Here is a 22,311-nt window from a genome sequence, read left to right as displayed (position 1 = left end):
TGCAAAAACTTTCCTTACTTTGATGCAGCTTCTATGTGAAGAAAAATCGTTCTAGATAAACTAACCATAATATAATTGGCTCACAACGCCGTGAGGGGGCCCAGAGCACTATGGAGGTGGTGGGGGTGTTCTGAACGCCAGCGGGTACCACATACAACTTCATAAGACTTCAGAATTAGAGCCTTCAAACACGCAAAAAGCAGGTAGCTCAGACACCAGTGGAGTCAATAAGATTTTGTTGAGGCCAAACAGAATAAATGGAATTACAAGAGCCAAGAAGCTTGGGGCTGGTGACTAGAGATATAAATCTTTATCTGTTCGGGCTATAGGCTAACCGCTGATTAACAGCATTTGGGGGAAATTTACAGCTGTGGATCTCCTCAGCAACAAAATCATAAATGAATCTCAGTGAAGGATTGAGGCAAGTTACAAGGACCAGGATGAATTACATCAAGGTTCTGTAGTATGTGTTGATCTTAATCCTGATAATCGAGCATGTTCCAGTCCACGCAAGCTCCATAAACAGACAAGATGGAAAGACCATCAAAACTCAAGGTATTTCAAAATCGCAGAGGGATCATTCAGAGTCCCGTTTACAATCTCGATTTGAGACGTACCAGCGGCCGTACACTCGGGCCCTAGATCTAAGCACAGACCTTTGTAAGTATAAAAAGCTAATTTCACTTATCTCTTACTTCCAGAGTACATAGGACACAGAATATCAAAACCCAAAGATAGCCACAACCCCGACTGCTCCCCACAAATGTGCCTTGTCCTGTCTTGCCCTTACTGATAAAAGTGCGTCTGAAAATGCTGACAGAAAATCAGGAAGAAAAAAGAAAAGGTTATTTTCCAAAAGCGTCCCCTGTTCTGACCTCTAAGATGAATTAAAAGACTGCTAAATCAATATGCAGGGCCACATCGGCAAGAAATATCACCTGCAAGGCAGCAGGACTTACGGTAACACCCAAAAGTATACCACTGCTGTAGAGGGGTAGTTCACCCAAAAATGAACATTCAGCCGTCATTTACTCATTCTCATGTTATTCCAAACCCAAAAGAAGATATTTTGAATCTTTCAACAGTTTTTGTCCAATGAAAGTCAACAGGGTCCAAAACAATTAAGACATTGGAGCCTATTGACTTCCACTGTCCATTTTTTAAAATATATACTTTTATGTTCCGCAGAAGAAAGAAGGTGAATTATTCCTTTGGTTGAACTATCCTTTTAACATAAATGTGCCCAAACAGTTAAGTACTGTAGAAGGGGAAAGCATTTCTATGGAATCTCCATGGGAATTGTAATTGAATGTAATTCATGGGGGGTAAAAACCCAAGCACCAAACCAAAGATTTGATCCACCCTCAGAGGTTTACACGCAATCCATCCTGGCTCAGAGGGTTCCCTGGCTTTGGTCCTGCAGCGTAGTTCATTTCTGAGGTGTTAAACATGTCCATCTGTTTTCCCCAGGCAGAAGCTACAGCACCGTGTGAATCCCGGGGAGCACCTTGATCATCCGCAGTGGCAGTTGGTCCCAGCTGAAAAGCCCACAAGCGGACCCCGCTAATCTCTGGCTCCATGGCAGAGATGGATGGAGGCACATGGACACATCCATCTGCTGGTACCCTCTTGCTTAACAGACCCTGCAGTGTGGCTGGAAATGAGGGTGGTCATCCTGACAACGAGTCCCAGACGAGGGAGAGGACTCCTACATGCTCTGGGCCGTAAATTACTTGAGCTTCACATGCAACTGGGTTTGAGTTCAATTTCTCTCCCTGATACAGTAAATAAAACCTCAAGGGTACAGGCAGTTATTTCATCCTCAAAAATTAGATCACTTCCTTCCCCAAACTACTCTAAGGTTGGCGGTTTGATTGTTTTCTCCAGTGTTCAGTTCCTGCCTGCTCCATTTTACAATTTCATTCACTACCATAGAAAAGGTTGCGGTAAGGGAGATTTTTTTTCCCCCCTGAAATAAATGAATATTATTTATTCAGCAAGGATACATTAAATTGAAAAAAACTGACAGTAAAGACAAGTACAATCTTACAAAAGATTTCTGTTTCTAATAAAGGCTGTTCTTTTGAACTTTCCATTCATTAAAGAATTCTGAAAAAAAAATAAAAATTATCATAAAAATATTAGGCAGCACAACTGTTTTCAAAATTGATAATAAGAAATGTTTCTTGAGAATCAAATCAGCATATTAGAATGAATTTTGAAGGATCATGTGACACTGAATACTGGAGAAATGGCTGCTGAAAAGTAGTATACAGTATAAAAATTAATTTAGAGCAGCAAGTCATTTATTTTGTTTTTATTTATTTATTTATTTATTTTGCCATTATTGTGAATAATCCCAAAGAATGTTGAATTCAAATGACAGGATGAGAAATTCAACACAGGTAATGCATTCTGGGAAATTAAGTGGTAAATTAAATGTATTAATAACAATGTAAGGACTTTGAACCTTCAAACTTTAAGGCTTTTTAAAATTATTTTCCAAACTTTTAAACAGCTTTATAAAGTTAACATTTAAAGTTGGTCTTGCTATTCAAGTTAAAATTTGCAATTATAAATTTTAATTTAGTTTAATTAAACTTCCTTGCATTCAAATATAAATTAAAATTATTCATTCTGTTTGCTACCTCAATTTAAATTCAGGAATTGGAATAATTCAAATGATTCAATTTGGAATTTAAACTCAATTCTGAATGGCACACAACCATTCAAAGAATCTAAGATTTTGACATCCCTAGTAAAACGTGTGATTTTCTGGTGCTCATCTAAGTTCAAAAACAAAGAAATCTGCCGTCAAAAAGACTCTCATCAGCACAAAAAGTTCAAGTGTGAATACAGCCTTTTCTCTTCCCAAGATCCCTAGGGATTATGATACTCCACAGAGAGAAAAGTGTCATCGCAATCTCATTAACTCATGCTTTAAGTCCAGGAATGCATGAAATCATGATGTCAAACTTCCACTGTGGATTTAACAGCACACCAAATTTGACTACTTATTAATATCTACATTGAGTCTAGCCTGGGGCCATCCACATGTCAGTGGAACCAAGCCAAAACCAAGAACCGAGAAAGAGAGATAGCGAAAGGAAGTGAGAGAGACTTTGGAGAAGAGGAGGAGCCATGAGTGAGTGGGCCCAGATGGACATCTGCTGCGCTCTTGCAGGCTGAACTAATCCCTTCGGTTAGCGGTGCTCACAGGGTTAAAGCCGCTCTGATGGCAGATGTCCTCTGTCGCTTGCCTTTTTGCCCTCTACCAATGCATCCACCAGTCATCACCAATGAGGCCCATTACTTAGACTAAGGCACATGCACATACGTACACTACTAAATCTACAGGGTATTACAATTAAATCTGTAGGGTAGCATGAAAGCTAGGTCAAGACCAGAGGTTGCAGTAGCACGTTTCGGAAAACACACATCATGCTGCCTACTGTTTAAGTCTAAGCTTTACAAAAAGGAAGAAAACCAAACATATATTTATACATTACACACACAACTTTTTTAGTTTTTAAAAGAAGTTTCTTGCTCACCAAGGCAGCAGATCTAAAATGCAATAAAAACAGTAATGTTGTGAAGTATTAAAATAACTGTTTTCTATTTGAATATATTTTAAAATATAATTTATTCATGTGATGGCAAAGCTGTATTTTCAGCAGCCATTACTTCAGTCTTCAGTGTCATATTCATATGCTGATTTGGTGCTCAATAATATTGTTTGTGTAATATTTTATATTTTGATGTTTTGAAGTTCAAAAGAACAACATTTATTTGAAATAGAAAATTTTTGGTAAATGTCTCCACACTCACATTTCAATGAATTGAATGCATCCTTGCTAATTAAAAGTACTAATTTCTTTCAAAATAATAATAAAAAATCTTACTGACTTGAATGAACGGTAGAGTTCATGTACTGTATATATGCTGTTCGCTGCTGGTGGAATGACCTGCCCAACTCGATCCGAGCAGCTGAGTCTTAAGCCATCTTCAAGAAATGGCTAAAGACACATCCATCTACACTTGAACCTCTAACACTTGCACTATCTATTCTATTTCTATTTCTATTCTATCTACTTATTTTATTTTGAATTATTATAAAAAATATTATAACTTGACCCTCTAACACTATCTCTATTTATTTTCTATCTATTGTTTATTATTTTTATTTATAAAAAAAAAAAAAAAAAAACTTGTTACGTGTACTATGTTAGACTAACCGGGACTTATCACAGCACTTATATATTGTTGCTCTTTTGTTGGTTTGATTGCTTCTATTGTCCTCATTTGTAAGTCACTTTGGATAAAAGCGTCTGCTAAATGATTAATTTATTACATTTGTGTTTGTTTGTGTATGTGTGTTTTTTTGATTTATGAGGACACAAATTTGTATAATGACATGGGTATGACATTACAACGAGAAGGTGATTTATGAGGACATTTTGAGTGTCCCCATATTTCAAAAGGCTTATGAATCATTCAGAATTAGTTTTTTTTTTTTTTAAATCTAAAAATGCAGAAAGTTTCCTGTAAGGGGTAGGTTTAGGTGTAGGGTTGGTGTTGGGCGATAGAAAATACGGTTTGTACAGAATAAAAACCATTACGCCTATGGAATGTCCCCACAATTCATAAAAACAAACCTGTGTGTGTGCGTGTGTGTGTGTTTGTGTGTATATATAGATATGATAATACTTGAAATATCAAAAAATATTAAAATAAACAGGAAACAGAATAGCATTTTGCATGTTTAACATTTCACATTCAATGTTACTTAATCAATATTGAATTTTAAATATATATTTCAATTAATTTTATTTTAATTTATATTTCAATTAATTTTATTTCATTTTTGTTTATCATTTATTTATTATTATTATTATTTTTTTTATCAAAAGATGTCCACAATCATTAATAGACACACACATACTTTTTTATGCCTTTCAAGGGATTCCAGGTGGCTGCGGTTTCCTAGGTCAAAAGTATGAGTAAACTGACCAGCCGACTCAACACAAGACCCAAACAGCCAGTGCTAGCTAGCATTGGAGAGGTAAAGTAATGGACGAGGGATGATCCCACACAGTTGTTAAATGCTTGTTAAGATTAATAAACACCCTCCAATAAAGCATCTCCCCAGACACACTGCTTCCTGAATAGGGTCAGACATTATACATGCTTCTCTAAAGACCCTATGGCGCGCTTACGCTTAAGCAAGCATATGACTGAGGGGAACGAGAGAGAGAGAGAGAAGGTGATAAAGGATGCAGCGCTGAAGGCAACAATGCAGAGAGAAAGCGAGAGAGAGATGAAGGTTGGAGAAAGCAAAAGACTAATGAAACTGAAACATCAGGGGTATTTGTTTCAAGGGAGAAGAAAATTAATAAGCATGAAAAATAATAATCCTCAACACTGGGCCACATGGAATGATTAAAGCAAAACAGCAAACCAATTATTACAGGGTGAGCAATGCAGTGAAGTCTTGACAAAGAAGTAAACAACCGAACTAACTGGCACGCGAGCACACACACCTCTGCTGCCGACTGCATCTGTTTTACACCAGTGCAGCATCTTGCCATCCACTCACACTGACTAACAAGTGCTGATGACTCAAATCACAACCCATTTAGATCTAGTTAACAGTTCTACTGTAATTCAGTGCGTCATTCGCGAGCAGAGAGTGATGCTCTTTAAAAAAGGAAATGCATTGGGTTTAAAAAAGCAGTAGACACGATGTGACATTAATATGCTTTGTCTTCATGTTTTTTCTAATAAAAATGTTCAGGGTATTTTGCCTAAGCTAGTTTTCTTGTCTCATCAGGCCTTAGCAGGTTACAGAGGTGTTTTGGGCACTGGGAAACCAGCTAGCCACTCGATAAAACCAGCTAGAAACCAGCTAAACACCAGCCTGGCCAGGACAGGACTACATTTAATTAACCAAAACCATCTTAGGATTTTAGCAGGGTTGTGGAAAACCTTTTTTTTTTTTTATTATTTGCTAGATCATTTTTTTGCTAGCTAAATTTATTAAAAGTCACAATTTACCTTTGCTCTGTGAAATTTCACAGGTGAAATCAAGTCATTTCAATAAGAATTCAGTTTGTGAAAAAGCTAAACAGGCAAGTTGGTCATGCAAATGAACTGCGTTCACCAACATAAACCTGCTTGGTTTGGAAGTTACTTAGGGTGACCATACATCCTCATTTTTCCAGACATGTCCTGGCCGGAACTTCTAAATTGCCTAAAATGTCCGGATTTTGGCTTGGTTTTCCTATTGCCATGCTCTCTACAGTCCTCCTACATTATGTGTATGTGCATTTGCATTGCTTTGACCGTTCTCAGTAGATCCCACCTTCTCACATGCCACAATGTTTTCCAAAGCAATAAAAACAAAGCCAAAACCCAGACATTTGGGACATATGGTCACCCTAAGTTTGTGAGCTGTGAGCATACATTGCCAAACAACTGATAAATGGACAATGGACCTTTTGTTTCTCGTCAAAACGTCGCTAACGTAACCAGACCTTAACTCTAGTTATCTATTCCGTATGGGTGTGGTGCTATTTTAGGTTTAACACTTTGTGCTATTGGCTGGATTTAAAGGATATTTGCTAAAGAGAATTGGGATATGATGGTGGCACTCGGTAAAACAGGTCCTTATGCCAGCTGATTAGCTGTCGGAGAGCAGTTTTATTCAGGGGGGCATGACGAGAGCGACTCGCTCCATAAATCTACAACAGTTCTGATAATGACACTCAGACTGTGTGCAGTGCTATAATCCATTAGGTCCTCTCACCATTACAGCACCTTTCCCAGAGGCTGCTCCGGAGCTTAGGTGAACCCCAGACAAGCCTGAGAAAAACATAGCAACAATAAATTAAGGGTTGTGGCATGCGGGCACATGCTTAAACCCCCTAATGGATCTGTGTACCTTAGCTAGAAAAAAATAGCTAATCATCAGCAGTGGATTTGTTATAAAAAGCTAAGGGCAACTGAGGGAAGATGGCTGCAAGCTGAATCATTAGTGGAGAAAGATCACATTGGGTCTCATTTACCAACGGAGAGATATACTGTGATGATTCTGGTGCAAAGAACTGAGGCTAATTTCAGAATTCATGCATTCATTCTTGAATTTTTATGAAGCGCAGGCTAACGACACACACTAACAGATGCCTCATGCAACCAGTACATCAGCATCTTCCAGCATCATACTTTTACTGTACATATTTGAACAACAACATTAAATTGACAATAAAAATCCTTTGTAAGACTAGAAGCAACTGCTAATGTTTCTTTAACAAGCTTACTTGAACAAACACCCCAGAAAGTGGACAGTACATGAGTTATAGTGACCTATAACTCTTATTTAATTGACAAGTCATCTCTATGACAGACATTCATTGCGTAACTCTTTCATGCTATTACTATTGAAGATCAAATTGACCCTGCATGACAAATCACAGTGACAATTTCCTCAATAATCAGCCAATAACCAACTTAAACACTATGCTGGTATTTAGGATGCTATGAAATTGATCAGGCTGAAAATTGAAAATGACCGTTGACAGCATAGATGGGTTAAATTGATCAGTGTCGTATTTCTAGCTAAGGGTTCTTTGCATTTGTATGAAGAGCAGACGTTTAGAAGATTCAATAAAAAAATACAGAAAAGGAAATATTAGAAATACTTTGTCAGATCCCTTATTTTAGTTACTGTACATTCACTCAAGAGATGCATTTCTCCATAAGCTGTTATAGCATAGTGAAATAAAAGTTTCCATCAATTTAATCAGAAATAATATCTGTCTGTCACTGAAGTTGTATAAAACACTGACTGATTTATCATGAACATGATACATATGCATAAGAATCGTGCATACAAATAATGATGACACAATCTCAGAAAAGCAGCAGTTGCAATAGATTCTTCATCAAAATGACTATTTCTGTGCTAACTGCATTTGTACATAACTAAAATAGCACTTAACTTTCCTCTGGTAACACATGCTTCATATCTAGACAACTGGAATCTGGCAAACATCTTATCTTAGAGAAAATAACCAAATCGTATTAATCCAACACCATTTGCTTGAGGCAATCTCAATCATCAAGTAAAAATACCCAGTTTAGTCTATATCCACGCATCTTTTGCATTGAAAAATGATAACTGACAGAGGTTGAGGAATAGCGATGAGGAAAGAGTCAGAGAGACACACACACAGGCTAGAGGTTGTTGTTTTGTGATTGAAACTGGAAGGCCATAAAGCCTTGATAGGTCCCGTATTTACTATCGCCTTAAATCATGTACAACTACAGTAAACTTTTCTATAATAAGTTTTCATGCTTGCGCACCGCTGTGGAAAACATTGCCACTTCACCCGTTTTATGCTTATGAGCTTGAGGCTATTCACAGGAAACTAAATCATCTTTCACTGGAGGAAAATTGTACCTCAGTGGAGAGAAACAAAGCTAAAACAAGCCATTCGGAATGTATCGCATAGGGCACTGACCAGGAACCCTGATGCATGATGGGTAAAGTTTAGCAAAAACTCAATTGCTTACCGAGCACACCAAGCCGATAGTTTACGGTTATGACGATGACGTTGCCGTAACTGGCCAAGATGCTTCCGTCAAACATATTTCCTGTTCCTTCCATATACGATCCTCCATGAATGAAAACCATCACCGGTTTGGGGCTCCCGCTTTCACGAATGTCTGGAAAAAGGAGGATAGAAACGATTAAATGACAAATCACTGTAGACAGCTGGAAATGCATTCGGAGCTGAGGGCTCCCATTTTGCTCAAATTGGCCACATTGGCTTTATTTTTGAGACAAGATCAGTTTTGGAAATTAGCCAATTAATTTCCTAGGCAATATGAATGTCATGTTCCTGGTGATCGAAAAAAAATAGCGGTTACTTTTTTTGTTTACTTTTTATGATTACGTCTTTTTTTCTTAAGGTGCCTGTGAGTAATAAAAAGTTGGAATTAAAATGGGAATTTTAATTTCTGAAGTAACGCTTTAAATTAACTAAGGTTTTGAAACATGACTAAAAAACAAGGTGGGCAAACTTAAGGTAAGGGGACCTCGAGTCTTCACCTCGTCTTCTCAGATCCCATTTTTCTTTTAGCAATGAAAATGGCACACTTTTTAAATTTCCATACATTGCTTAGGCAAAGTAATCCACTTTAGGAAAATGGTCTCTGTCCGAGAGGGAGGTATTTTCAAAACACAAATGCGATGCAGATGATAACTTTCGTCTTGCTTGAGGGAGAGTGCCATTTCATCATGGTTGCAAAGCCTTCACATAAATCTCGGTTATTTTATTGGGCATGCAGGGACCTGCTTCTGGGAGGTCTAGTAACAAGCAAAAAAACAAATTAAAAAAGCAATCATCCTCTAAAACAATTTTCTTAAGGCCTCTAAACAAGACCACCTTTTGCCAAATGTGCACAAAATAGTTTATTTTTTTAATAGTTTTAAAAAAATAGTTTTTTTTTTTATCAGTCAACATAATTTCTCATTTGTTTTCTCTTTTCATGTCAGTTAACTCCTTTTCGAGGTTTTTGAGGTTCCTTTCCGTTCTGTTTCGTTTCCTCTTTCAAATTGCTCAATGCAAAACACACAATGGGTTTGTCTCTGTCAGGCAACGTAATGTCTCCTCTTGTCTTATCTCGTCTCTTCTAGTCTCATTTTGTCTCACCTGGCCCCATCCTGTCCTACCTCTTCTGTTCTTCTCTTCCAGAATGCTTAAAGTGAGATTTGCACACAATACAGCAGTTCTTCTTCATCTGTGTAAATTTTCACCTTGTCTCTTTTTTGTGTCCTCTCACTTCGTCCTGTCCCATCGCTTTTGTTCTTCTCTTTTTAAATGTTCAAAGTGAGATTCTCGCCTCACCCATTTCTGTCCCGCTCCTCTTTTTAGCCTCTTGAAAAAGGCTCAAAGTGGGATTTGCAAAAAAAGATTGTTATTATTCTTCATCAGGCAACCTAATGTATCATGTTGTCTCATCTTGCTTCGTCCCTTCATGCTCTGTCTCATCTCTTCTTCCCAAATGCTCAAAGTGAGATCCGCACAGTGTTCTTCTGATTCAAGTGACCAAATGTCTCTCTCATCTCTTTTCTTTTCTCATTCCATCTCCTCTTTTCTTGTCTCACCTCCTCTTCCCATCTCTTCACCTCTTTGTCAAACATGTAATGTCTCATCTTTTCTCTTTTGGTCTCAATTCAATCTCTTTTGGTCTGTTCTTCTTTTGCAAAATGCTAAGTGTGAGATTTCCTCGCAACATTCCATCCCTTTGGTTTTCCTCTTGCAAATTGTATTCTTCTTTATCAGACCATATCTTCTTCATCTCTTCGCTTTTCTCATCTCACCACTTCCCTTCCCATCTTTTCTTTTACCGGAAGTGTTGTGGCTTTGTGTATGAAAAAGTGCTTCATTAAGCATTGATCAATCAAAAAAAAGATCTTAAAATTCATATATAATCCAATGGCTTTTTTAAATTAAGCATTGATTAGATTTTAATATCTTACAGTCATTTTGATGAATGAACTGAATGACCTATGAGCCCCAGAAGAATGTAAACTAGCCCAGTGAGTCTATCAGTGTCCAGAAGGAGGAAATGACAGGAAGTGATTCCTCAGAGACATGAATACTCCACTGATCCCTGTCATTTTTATTCAGACTGACAGAAATACTTTTCATCAGCAGGCCAGAGTTCATGTGTGCATGCGCAAGCCAGTCTGTTTGTAGTCTTCTAAGTCTTTTATAAATGTCATATGTCAAATGGCAATGAGCAGTCCAGTGTACCGTGGCCTTTCTCCAAAATGTCACTCCTGAATGATAACATGACTGGAGATTTTCTTTCACTGATGAAATGTGACTGACTATGTTGACTTAAAAATGCTAAGCTGTGTTTTGAAAATGGTAAGGTCTGTAGAGACCTATACGTGCACCAAGATATTTTTGAAAACTTTTTTTTTTTTTGATACATTGAAAGTCAGTGGGGTCCAGTGTTGTTTTGGACCCCACTGACCTCCACTGAAAGGACAAAAACAGTTAAAACATTCCTCAGATGATCAAATTATGTGTTCTGCAGAAAACGTAAAGTCACACGGGTTTGGAGATTTTTACTTTTGTATAACCCAATTCTTCAGATTTTTGACCACATACTAACATTTTCTCTTGGGCCTTTTGCCACCGATTACATGAAAAAGTCAATAAACGTTGTACCCTTCATACTAAAGCGCCAGATTAATGAACGTGTCAAAAGTGGCTATTGATTTTGGTGATAGTTTGCTTTAGTAAATCTCCAGCAAATAGTCATATATGGAGAATCCCTTGGCATTTGGAGTTGTTATGTATGATTGATGATCCTGGTGTATGACCCGTATGCAGCTTTTATATCAAAAACAAAAATGTAAACTAATTAGAATAGATATTAATATCTGTGAGTGGGCCACTGATGTTATCAAGCCAATTACTGGATCTATTAAATAAAATCAGAGGAGCTGGTTGGCGAGAACTGTCGCTGATGCCACGGCAGCTGGTATAAGCAGTGCGCAGTAATAAGGTAGCGTTATGTCTATATAATTAATGTGCGCTATGTGTCTCCTCTCAGCCCTATCAGCTGCAGCTGTCTAAGAGCCAAACGGCCGCCCTTTTCCACTTAGCAAAAAAGCATGCGTAGATAGGCCTCAGGAATTTGAATAAACGTGTTTACTTAAATGTTTAGCTCATTTGGCTACATAAATTCACTCATGCATTGGATTAAAAAGTGTTACTGAGGCACTTTCAAGCAAAACTTGATTAAAACTGTGCTAATTTAGGTCAAGCTGTTTCTAGGTATGTCCTGTTTTAACTACTGTCTGATTCGGATTTTCAAAAAGCTAAGAGCTGATATCAAGCACACTTTGTCAGTTTACATTGACCTTGGAGTATTTTGACACACTGCGTCTACATTTCTTTCAGTATATGTTTGAATTATTTAAGTACACATGAGGAATGTACTTTGGGAGTAAATTATTGAAACTAGTGACGCCACTAACATTTTACTAACTAGCAAACCACGGCTACGTTTCATGTTAGCACTAGTAGTCAAAACAGTGTAGGTTTCTGGAAACAAGCTAGCATTATAACGACAAGTATTGTAGTAAACAAGCTAGCACTACTTTTAATTACTTTGTGTTGCACGTGAAGCTTTATAGCAGAGCAAACTGGGGTAACAAAACACATTCTTTTAAGCTCTTCTTTCATATTGTAGCATTTAAAAACAATTCACTGATTTAGGTCTTGTTAATAGCAAAACATTTAGCTAAACGATGTGGTTCATGACTGTTTTCAACTATTTCATATAGTTTTACTTTTATTTAAAGTAAATCTGTTCAATTATCTGTTCAAGTTCAAAGTTGTGACTTTTTTTTTATTTTTTATTAATAAACATATAAAAAGTAGCTTAAATGCAGTTAGCTACTTTCCGTTACGATCTAACTGTATTGAGTAATGGTTTCACAATAGCTTCCCAACACTGATGTACATACACCAAGGAAGGTTCAGGCTGACACAATGGGCCATATTGGGATTTAGAGCAGATCCTTGAAAAGAAAACGTTGTAGCTTTCCCTATGCATACCGTTGTTACAAATCAAAGGAACAGCTGATCACTGAAGACGTCTTAACAGATCTGAGAAACCATGTTAACCAGTCATTAGGAAGCTCCTGGTTTTGGCAAGACTTTGCCATTGTAGCTTGACATACACTTGATGGGCAGCTGTGAGTGTCCTGAAGGCCTCTGAAGATGCTGAAGTTTGTGGCTGATGTTGGCGATGAGTGTTTTCCCAGTAATGTAAATCGTCGGGCCTGCTTAAGAGGATTACTCCGTCGGTTTTCAAGAGAGTTCATGCAAGAGACTCTGCGGGATCCACACTGTATATTTGTGTTGCTGTAATCTTTTGATGTGCAGATCAAAGCGAGCAGGCTCTTTCCTGGTTTTAGCCTCCTCTAATTGCTTCTTATTTAATTTGATTATACAGGAGGCAGTCTTCACTGGGCTCTGTTCTGACATGAACACGAAAGGAAATGCTTTTATCACATAGTCACTCAGGGATTATTATCATTAGATTTTGTACCTCTTTTACGGTCTATAGCTCAGGCATTTAATCGATGTGTTAATTTGTTGTGCATCTCTATAGATTTTTGCACAACCACTAAACATCAGGCAATTAAAAGTCATCTCAACGGTGGGACAGTAATGACTATTGATGCACAGTCTGATGGAAATGCAGACGTGGCATTTTGGATTCCAGGAACATACAATGTTGCATAGGAAATTTTTTTGCATAGGCTTTCAATTGAATTTCGGAAGAGTATTTTTTAAACTGGGGGTTACCTCAGAATTATTATTTTTTTTTATATATAGGCATAAGGGTTGAAAAATCATGCAAAAAAAGTGTTAAGAATTAATAGCAGGATTATTAGTTTGTTTGCTTGTTTTTGGTTTGTTTAGGTGAGATGCAACATATAAAATTAAAAGGAAATGATAATAAAAAATATTCAAGCAAAAACCTATGAAGGGTTATTATTAACAGTTATGTGTATCTGGAATGACGGGAGACAGGTCACATCAAGCAAAAACGACAAAACACATCCAGCAAAAAACGAGCAAGAAAAAAAAAATCTCCACTCTCAAAAAAGAACAAGAAATGTAAGAAAAACAACGAAGAAAAAACTGGAGGGTTCCTTGTCATGCATATCAGTTTGGCATCATGAAGCAGCTCTCTCAGCCAGAAGTAAATCTGTCCATTTAATCAGACAGCTGGGGCCAAAACTCATGACCCACACATTCTAATGGACCACACAGGGGAATGTAGAGGGCCGTACACTGCATTGCGTCCATTTTATTTTGGTGAAGCACTGTGTTTTCTGGTATGGGCCAAGACCTTAGTAACTCCAAAAATGGGTTGAAAATGATAGCTGCTGTTTTGAAAAAAAAGCACTATTAATATTTGAAGCTCTTCCACTCAGTGCAATGAATCAGGTCAATCAGCATCCTGCGTTACACATATAAAAAAATGAATGGAGAAAGTCGGGAGAAAATTTAAAACATTTGATAAGATTAAAAAGTACATTCATTGTCATCACATAAAGGTACATTTAAAGTAAAAAAAATATATATATATTAATCAAGTAATTTGCTAATTGTTTTGCATTTAAATATGGAACCAAATTCAGTGAAAACAGAAGATAAACAAGCAACTGTTGGACGAAAAAAAAAAAATATATATATATATACATGTTTGCCGTTTCATTAATTTGTTTAACAGTTGTTTAATGGCAAGTTCCATTATGCCGATTTACCCCATGTATCCATATTTCAATATGCAGTAAATTACCCTTAAAGTAAATGTAATAATAATAATAATACTTTCACTGAAGTTGACACAGTGGCATAAAATAGAATTTATAAGAATTAAATAAAAAATAAATCAGAATTTATATAATGCATTGGTGACTATGAAATAATGTTAAGTGTTTTAATCACCATAAGCAGCCCTGCAAAGAAAAAATAATTTATTAAATAGCAAGTACAGACCATGAATTGACAAAATCCTTGTCTGACAACACAACTACCACAAATAAGCTTGCACAATAACATCAACTATAATGAAAATGACCTCAATATCCCTGTCGTGCAGCCTCATAGTTCTGTAGCGTATTACACAGAACGATTTTTATCAGTAGATAATTGCTTTGAGAGCAGTCTCCATTATGTAGGGTGGAGAATTTGAGCATCGCCCAGACTCTAGCTGACATGAGGGACAGGGGTTGAATCAGACAGGCAAAGGCAGAGATCAGACCTGACCGAGGCCTGGCTTAGAGTTAATCTCGCCATCAGTACAAAACACGTTTTGTATCTGACACGTTTTGTCTCTGATTGGCTGTTCAGTTTAGCGAACCAGTGCATGAGACGAAAAACGAAAGTAAGCAAACGATGAAGTCAAGAGGGCACACAGAATGCTCTTCTAAAGGGGCGTTTACACAACACTGTTTTTAAATAAAAGTTGAACACTTTTTATGTGTTTTGGTTGTTCGTTTATGTTTTAGAGGCCTGAAAACGCAAACTTTATAAAACGGGTTTCAAATACATTTTTTTGATGCTTTTTTAAAGATCATTATTTTGTGTATTTGGTGTAACAGAATATGCTGACATGCTTTAATGTTCAAAAAACACATTATTTTTCAAATACTGTACATTATTGTAGGTCCTCTATGCCCCGCCTCTCTCAAGCGCTTCGTTTTCTACAAAGTCCCTCCTTCCGACAAGCGCAGTCTGCTCTGATTGGCCAGCTGACCCAGTGCATTGTGATTGGCCGAACACCGCAAGCACTCGTCGGAAATGTAACGCCCCTTACCATAATCGCGAGCTTCATCAATCAAAATAAATGTAAAGACAGAGCCCGAAAGGGGAACAGAGTCTCGTGACAGACACAGTGATAAATATGTGTGTGCAGTACACAAGCCACAGTTAAGACAGCTGACTCCACTGTGATGTGTCTCGCTCTCTCTCTCTCTCTCGCGCGCACACGCACACACACACACACACACACACCTCTCTCTCTCACTCTCTCTCTCGCTCGCGAGCACACGCACACACACACACACACACACCATGCGCAAAACACTGCATTTGAACAGTCAATAGCAAATACTTAAACCCCTCTCCTAGGTTCATGAACATTTTGGCGGCGTTATGCAAATCTTCCCAGATAGTGATGTAGATATGTGGGGGCGTGTTAGAATGAGCCGTTTTAGGGGGGCGTGGCAGAGTCTTAACTTTGATAAAGAATATCTCTTTGGTTTTGAGACTTTAGTCTTTGCAACTTCAGGGATCTTATCTATGCACAATAAGCTTGTAACACTCCAAAGAGAAAGGAAAACTTGAAATCGCATCATATGACCCCTTTAAAATGTTACCGTTATCACCTCTATGTAAACTACAAAAACACGGATTTTGTCTGGAATGAAGAAAATGAAGACCAACTGATCAACATGAGTCATATTCAAAATGGTAAACAAGCACTGCTTTTTTAACGGGTTTTATCTCTACAATCTTAGTTTTGGTTGCCCTTTTTGAACAATGAATATAGACTACCGCCACCTGCTGGTTTAGACAGTTATTTCCTCTCAAGCAGGCATAGAACGTACTTTCTAGTTGGCCATTGGCTGTGTACAAGTGCAACTTTTTGGCCTAGATGCAGATGAGGCAACAACAATCAAAATGGTAAACAAGCACTGCTTTTTTAACGGGTTTTATCTCTACAATCTTAGTTTTGGTTGCCCTTTTTGAACAATGAATATAGACTACCGCCACCTGCTGGTTTAGACAGTTATTTCCTCTCAAGCAGGCATAGAACGTACTTTCTAGTTGGCCATTGGCTGTGTACAAGTGCAATTTTTTGGCCTAGATGCAGATGAGGCAACAACAAGTCGGCTTTCGTCGCCGCTAGTTCTTTTACGTTGGTTTGGTGTGTCAGGGGCTTTAAGGGAGGAAAAAAAAGCTTTAAAGCAAAGGTCTTGGGCTTTGGTTCCTCATAAAACAGAATCTGTATACTAAGTGATTTGGGCCAAATTAATTACTGAAGTGTGAATACTTCAGTTTAGAGGTTTAGAGAAAACCTCTAAGCAGAACGATTGAGGAATACCAATACAGCGTGCACTTATGTTCCCTGAACGAGGGTTTAAAAGCAAAGTTTACTGGAAAATGAATTCGCATTTTCAAAACGCAATCAATTCGCCATGTAAAACCACTTCTCGTTCTGTAATAGCATGATGCCTGTGTTTATATCTCATCAAATCAATCCATTATGAGTTCTCTTGAAGCCTGGAAATGTTTTGAGGTGGCAAAGGGAATTTATTCCCTTCACCAGCCTGTCATTTTATCCCTGAGAGGGGTTATGGCCCCTGTACACCTCAGTCTCCCTCTCTTTCTTTCTCTCTCCACCAGGTTCCAGTCTGCTGATCAAAGGCAGCAGGGTTCGCCACAAATCCACTGACCACAGCAACTGCAAGCTGATCCTGTGTCCAGTAGGAAGCGACACACACACAAACAGACTCCACAATCATGCGCTCTTTCACTGTCATAACACGCAAGATTGATTTATCATTGTTCAACTGCCTCCGACTCGCCGGGTCCGCCTACAAAAGCATTTCCATATCCATCCTTATGCCTGCATCGATTGCTATTCACCTCTGACTGATAAACTGCTACTTCATGCCTGGCCACTGTTTAATGCAGTACTCCAGTAGGATACACCCGACTGCCGAGACTCTGGGATGCTGACTGAGTAATCGATGCTCAGAGGTGGACTGAGCTGAGATTGAGCCCATTGACATTTGTCAAGAAGCCCCTCTCAGACTCTCCTTTGAGCTTCAATGCTCATTAAGGAGCCATAAGGAGCATCAGCAGTATCACCAGTATCTGACGAGATGGTCTCCATGTCGTTTCTAGTGTAAATGTTATAGGAAAGGATGGCTAAAAAGCATATTAGTATCATGAGCTTTGACTGTGCCCTGCATGGCAGAATGCAATAAGTGCTGATGAGTATAATCACATACTCGGCTGAGATCTTAGGAAGATGTATGTGTCCTCTGCTGGGAACACATTTGACTCTATGAGCCTGGGTAATTTACCCACTGAAAGGCCTAGGAGAGATATGTTTTGTTGTTGTTGTTTTTCCCAGATAAATAACTACAGCAGGAAACACCTGCGAGAGAGTCGCTATTACCTAAAATGCACTAAATCGGACAGAAAAACAGTGCAATTTTTAATGTTTAAGTGGGGGTGGATATCACAAAAAACATGTTCTATGTAAAAATTAACCCCAAAAGAAAAAAGAAAAAAAAAAGATGAAAAAAGACAATGATGACATATTTGCATTTGTACATAAAACACAGCCTGTTTTAGGATATTTACATTTTTTTTTTATTTTTAACATTATTTTCATGATTATTATTATTACCTCTTTGGAAATTTTATTTTAAAAAAAATGCTGTCATCCTCATTTTTTCCAATGGCGAATTTCATGAGATTCTCAATGCAATAATTTATTTGTAATCAGTTTAAAGTAAATACTAACATAATGAATACATACTTAGAATTATTTATATATTATTTGTATATTTACATTACAATAATTATACAATTATAATTACAATAACATACTATTTTAAATTTGTATTTTATTTACATGAATGAAAACAGGGGAAGGTGTGCTTAATTGTCATGCAAAAAATCTTAGACTTCTTTTTCTTTTAAAGGGGTCATATGATGTTGCTAAAAAGAACATTATTTTGTGTATTTGGTGTAATGCAATGTGTTTATGCGGTTTAAGGTTCAAAAAGCACATTATTTTCCACATAACGTACATTATTGTTTCTCAAGGCCAAACAAAGTAGTTTCACTTTCACAACGAAACACACAGTGGCTTGAGTAAGCGGCGCCTGGCGGATTCGACGAAGGAGGCTTGCGGCAACCACATGTGATGACCCCGGGCTGGACTCTGCTTCATCCACGGTGAAATCCAATCCGACGATTGACAGCGCTAAGTTGATGTATTTCCTCAGCGACCAGCACGGATCAGCTCCAGGCATGACGAAGTGGATATCGTCCTCTTTTGGAAGGCCAAACAAAGTAGTTTCGCTTTCAACAAAGAAACGCTCAGTATCTCCACAACATGGCGGCGGCGGCAACAATACTACAGCGAGAATAAAAGTTACGCCTTCTTTCTTTGCGTGAACATTTGGGCGGCGTTATGCAAGTGTTAGAACGAGCCGTTTTAGGAGGACGTGGACAAGTCTTAACTTTTATAAAGAATATCTCTTTGGATTTGAGACTCTTTGCAACTTTACAGATCTTCTTTAGGCACCAAGAGCTTGTAACACTCCAAAGAGAAAGATCTAAAATATTCATAATTAATTATAACTAGTTATGATTAATTATTCATATTTCCCATGAGCTGATTCGTTACATATATATATATATATATATATATATATATAAAGCTGATCACTTCTTAGTGTTCTCAAGAGCATTAAATAGAACAGAACGGCTCTTTTCTAATACATAGCGAGCTGTTAGACTGTCTGAAAATTCATAGTGGATTCCAATATGTTGCTAAGTTAATGCCTCAAAACTCTAATCAACACACACAAAAAGATACATACAATTGGGTGTAGCAGTGCATTTCTAACTAGATGGAATTACATTCTATCAATGTGTTTCGGTAGTCAGAGTACATTTACAATCTACATTTCCTTAGTAATAAACATTTAATCCTGGGTTTGCCTTATCAGCACGGTACCATTTTTTCAGAACCGATCCCGATCCGATACCAAAAGTTCTGAGTATCGGACGATACCGATACCGATCCGATGCCAGCACAGTTTTTTTTTATTTCTATACCTCAGTGTGTGTTGACCTGATCATCATTCTTTTGTGTATTACACACATCTACTAAATATAGACAACTTCATTATAAAGAAAAATAACAAATTAAAAAATATATAATCATAATCTATGAGAAAAATACTAGCAACAATACTACAGCGAGAATAAAAGTTACGCCTTCTTTCTTTGCGTGAACATTTGGGCGGCGTTATGCAAGTGTTAGAACGAGCCGTTTTAGGAGGACGTGGACAAGTCTTAACTTTTATAAAGAATATCTCTTTGGATTTGAGATTTTAGTCTTTGCAACTTTACAGATATTCTTTATGCACGAAGAGCTTGTAACACTCCAACGAGAAAGGAAAAATTGAAATCGCATCATATGACCCCTTTAAGCCATACTTGACTACATACTTTCCTATTGCACGTTACTAATCTTATTGTTCATAATTAATGAATGCATGTTATTTTTAAGAAAAAAAATTGTATGATATACCAACTAACGTTTTGGGCGATTCATTCAGTGATGTGTGGAATTAAAGTCTCTCCACTTAAAAACACTTTCCACTGACAAAAACTCCCTTAAAACTGAGTAAACAAACATGCTAGTATACTTGGCTGTTCTTTCCGAAATTGTAGTTTCAATGATTTTGCTGGTGCTTGCTATTGATGTCATGAAACACATGAGCTTGGGTCTAGATTCTATTTGTTTCTCATCTGTTTTTCAGTAGCACAAACAGAAGAGCAGGCTGAGGACTCTCTCAAAGGAAAACATCCTCTAGCCACACTTGGGGATGTATACCAGGGCACAGAGTGATATGAGTGCTTTCCCCGATCCCTGCCAAGTACAAGGATTCTCACAGATCCTAGCTTAACAAGCCCCAGGCTAGAAAACATGCATCATGTAGCTAAAAGCTTTACCAGCCCTCCCATACACTTGAGAGAGAAAGAGAAACATCAGTTGGTCAGAACGCATTAGACACTTTCCACGATTAGGGTACCTGTCGCTTTATACCACAAACCACAATAATAAATAATAATAATCAACTATTAGGCAGATGATACACAGGGGAACTTTTGAGCAATATTGCTGGGCAACTTTGGTTAATGTTGGCGTCAACGAGCAACCAGGTGAGACACAGGGCCCACGACTGATTTAAAGTATCCATGTAGAAATGTGTTACCCATTCTCAGTGAGAAAGTGCCCACGCAACATTGCTCAAAAAAATTTGCCCTGTGTATCATCAGCTTTAGATTTGTTACATAAATTATTATCTTTCAATTAACTTTAGACTATGCCACCTGTCACTCTAAATTCTTAAGTATCACTGATATCCAATTTTTTAAAATCTGTGTTGACCTGATCATCACTCTTTTGGTGTATTAGACGCAATCTACTAAATATAGACAACTTCATTATAAAGAAAAATAACAAATTAAAAAATATATAATCATAATCTATGAGAAAAATACTATTATAAACTAGGTTAGTTGATAATTCAGCAGCAAAAGTTGCTCTACAAAAATGATGAGTTCACAAAAATTTTATAAAATCTAAACATTTAGAGAAAAGACATTATTTAGTGGGGGAAAAAATTAAAGTAAATAGGTGTAATCTGGTAAAATGTCACATTGCTCTTTGTATTGTAATATACAGTACATTCATGAAAAACAAGTAAATATAATTATATATAAATATATGCAATAAATTAAATACATTTCTTTTACATTTATAGCTCAGTAATGAGGCAGCAACATAGATAACACAGAACCTTTAATAATAATCTTTCATTGCGCAGAAGTATTTTAACATGATGAAAGGCTCCTGAGCGGCACAAAACGCTTATGCACATCCCATGCGCAAAATTGCAGCGCTCCGCAAAAAAAAGTTCAAAGCACAAAAGGAAGAGATTTTGATGCATAGTGTATTATATCTGTGCGATAGTTTATAGAGCCTTTTCTTTTAACAGTTTTAAATTTCAGTTCATGTGCGCGTGAAGAACAATTCATAGAGCTCTCTACTCCAGTGAAGTGATCTCTAACAGACACCCGGTAGAAAGTAACGTGATTTAGAATTAGCACTAAACTTCCGCAAGATAAAGTCCTTTTATGCAAAACCGCAAAACCGTTTATCTACAGATCAAGTATAATAATAGGAACATTGTATCATCCTAGAGAGACACGCAGTTTGAATTAGAGACCTGCACGGGACGGAATTTTCAGTCCCGCGCCCGCAAGATTCTGTCCAGCGCCCGCCCGCTCTCGCAGAAAAATATCTAATCTGGTCCTGCTCCCGCCCACGACATTCATGTTTTGTCCCACTCCCGCCCACAAAAGCCTGCATAAAAGTAATCTATATAGATTTTTTTCAGCACATCAAAGAAATTTACATCAAATGGTTCTGTAACATCTCCTAAGATCCACAACATCCCAGTATAAATGCTCCCGATAAAATATTAGTTATTTAGGCTAAGCATCAACATTCCCAAACCAGTGTTATTTTTTTATAGAAAAGCAAGCATGGTCTGCTGCGTGCATGGTTTGGCATGGCAGAATGCGAGCAGCGCTTCCTTTATTATCACTAAAAGCTGACATCTCAGTTCATGGCAATCTCATAAAGCTCTGTTGTCTGTCACACAATGAACATATGCACAATTAATCTTTCACAATGTCTACACTTCGTGTGTTAAAATGAGAGGATTCGTGAGCATGCAATTTCAGCACTGCGGTGAGTAGATTCTAACTTAATCACCTCTGATTGGCCATTGCGTTCCAGAAATCAACAACTGAGTCTGTGATTGGCTACATTGCGCAACCCTTTAATCACGTGTTATAAATAGAAACTCTGCCTAGCTTGCGC

The 22,311-nt window shown here is 37.5% G+C and overlaps 1 protein-coding gene across 1 annotated transcript in view; it reads right to left on the bottom strand.

The window, feature by feature from the left end:
* Positions 1-6,781: 6,781 nt before the first annotated feature.
* LOC107718905 (neuroligin-1-like) overlaps positions 6,782-22,311 on the bottom strand; it is an 88,612-nt gene continuing 73,082 nt past the window's right edge. Inside the window, exons 3-4 of the mRNA XM_016526160.1 lie at positions 8,572-8,724; positions 6,782-6,861 (exon numbers count right to left, since the gene is read on the bottom strand). Coding sequence (XP_016381646.1) covers positions 6,782-6,861; positions 8,572-8,724 — 233 coding nt within the window. The remainder of the gene's footprint in view (positions 6,862-8,571; positions 8,725-22,311) is intronic.

Source organism: Sinocyclocheilus rhinocerous, unplaced genomic scaffold (assembly GCF_001515625.1).
Source record: "Sinocyclocheilus rhinocerous isolate Xijiao unplaced genomic scaffold, SAMN03320098_v1.1 scaffold1595, whole genome shotgun sequence".
NCBI lineage: Eukaryota > Metazoa > Chordata > Actinopteri > Cypriniformes > Cyprinidae > Sinocyclocheilus > Sinocyclocheilus rhinocerous.
This window is presented reverse-complemented; position numbering and strand designations above follow the sequence as displayed.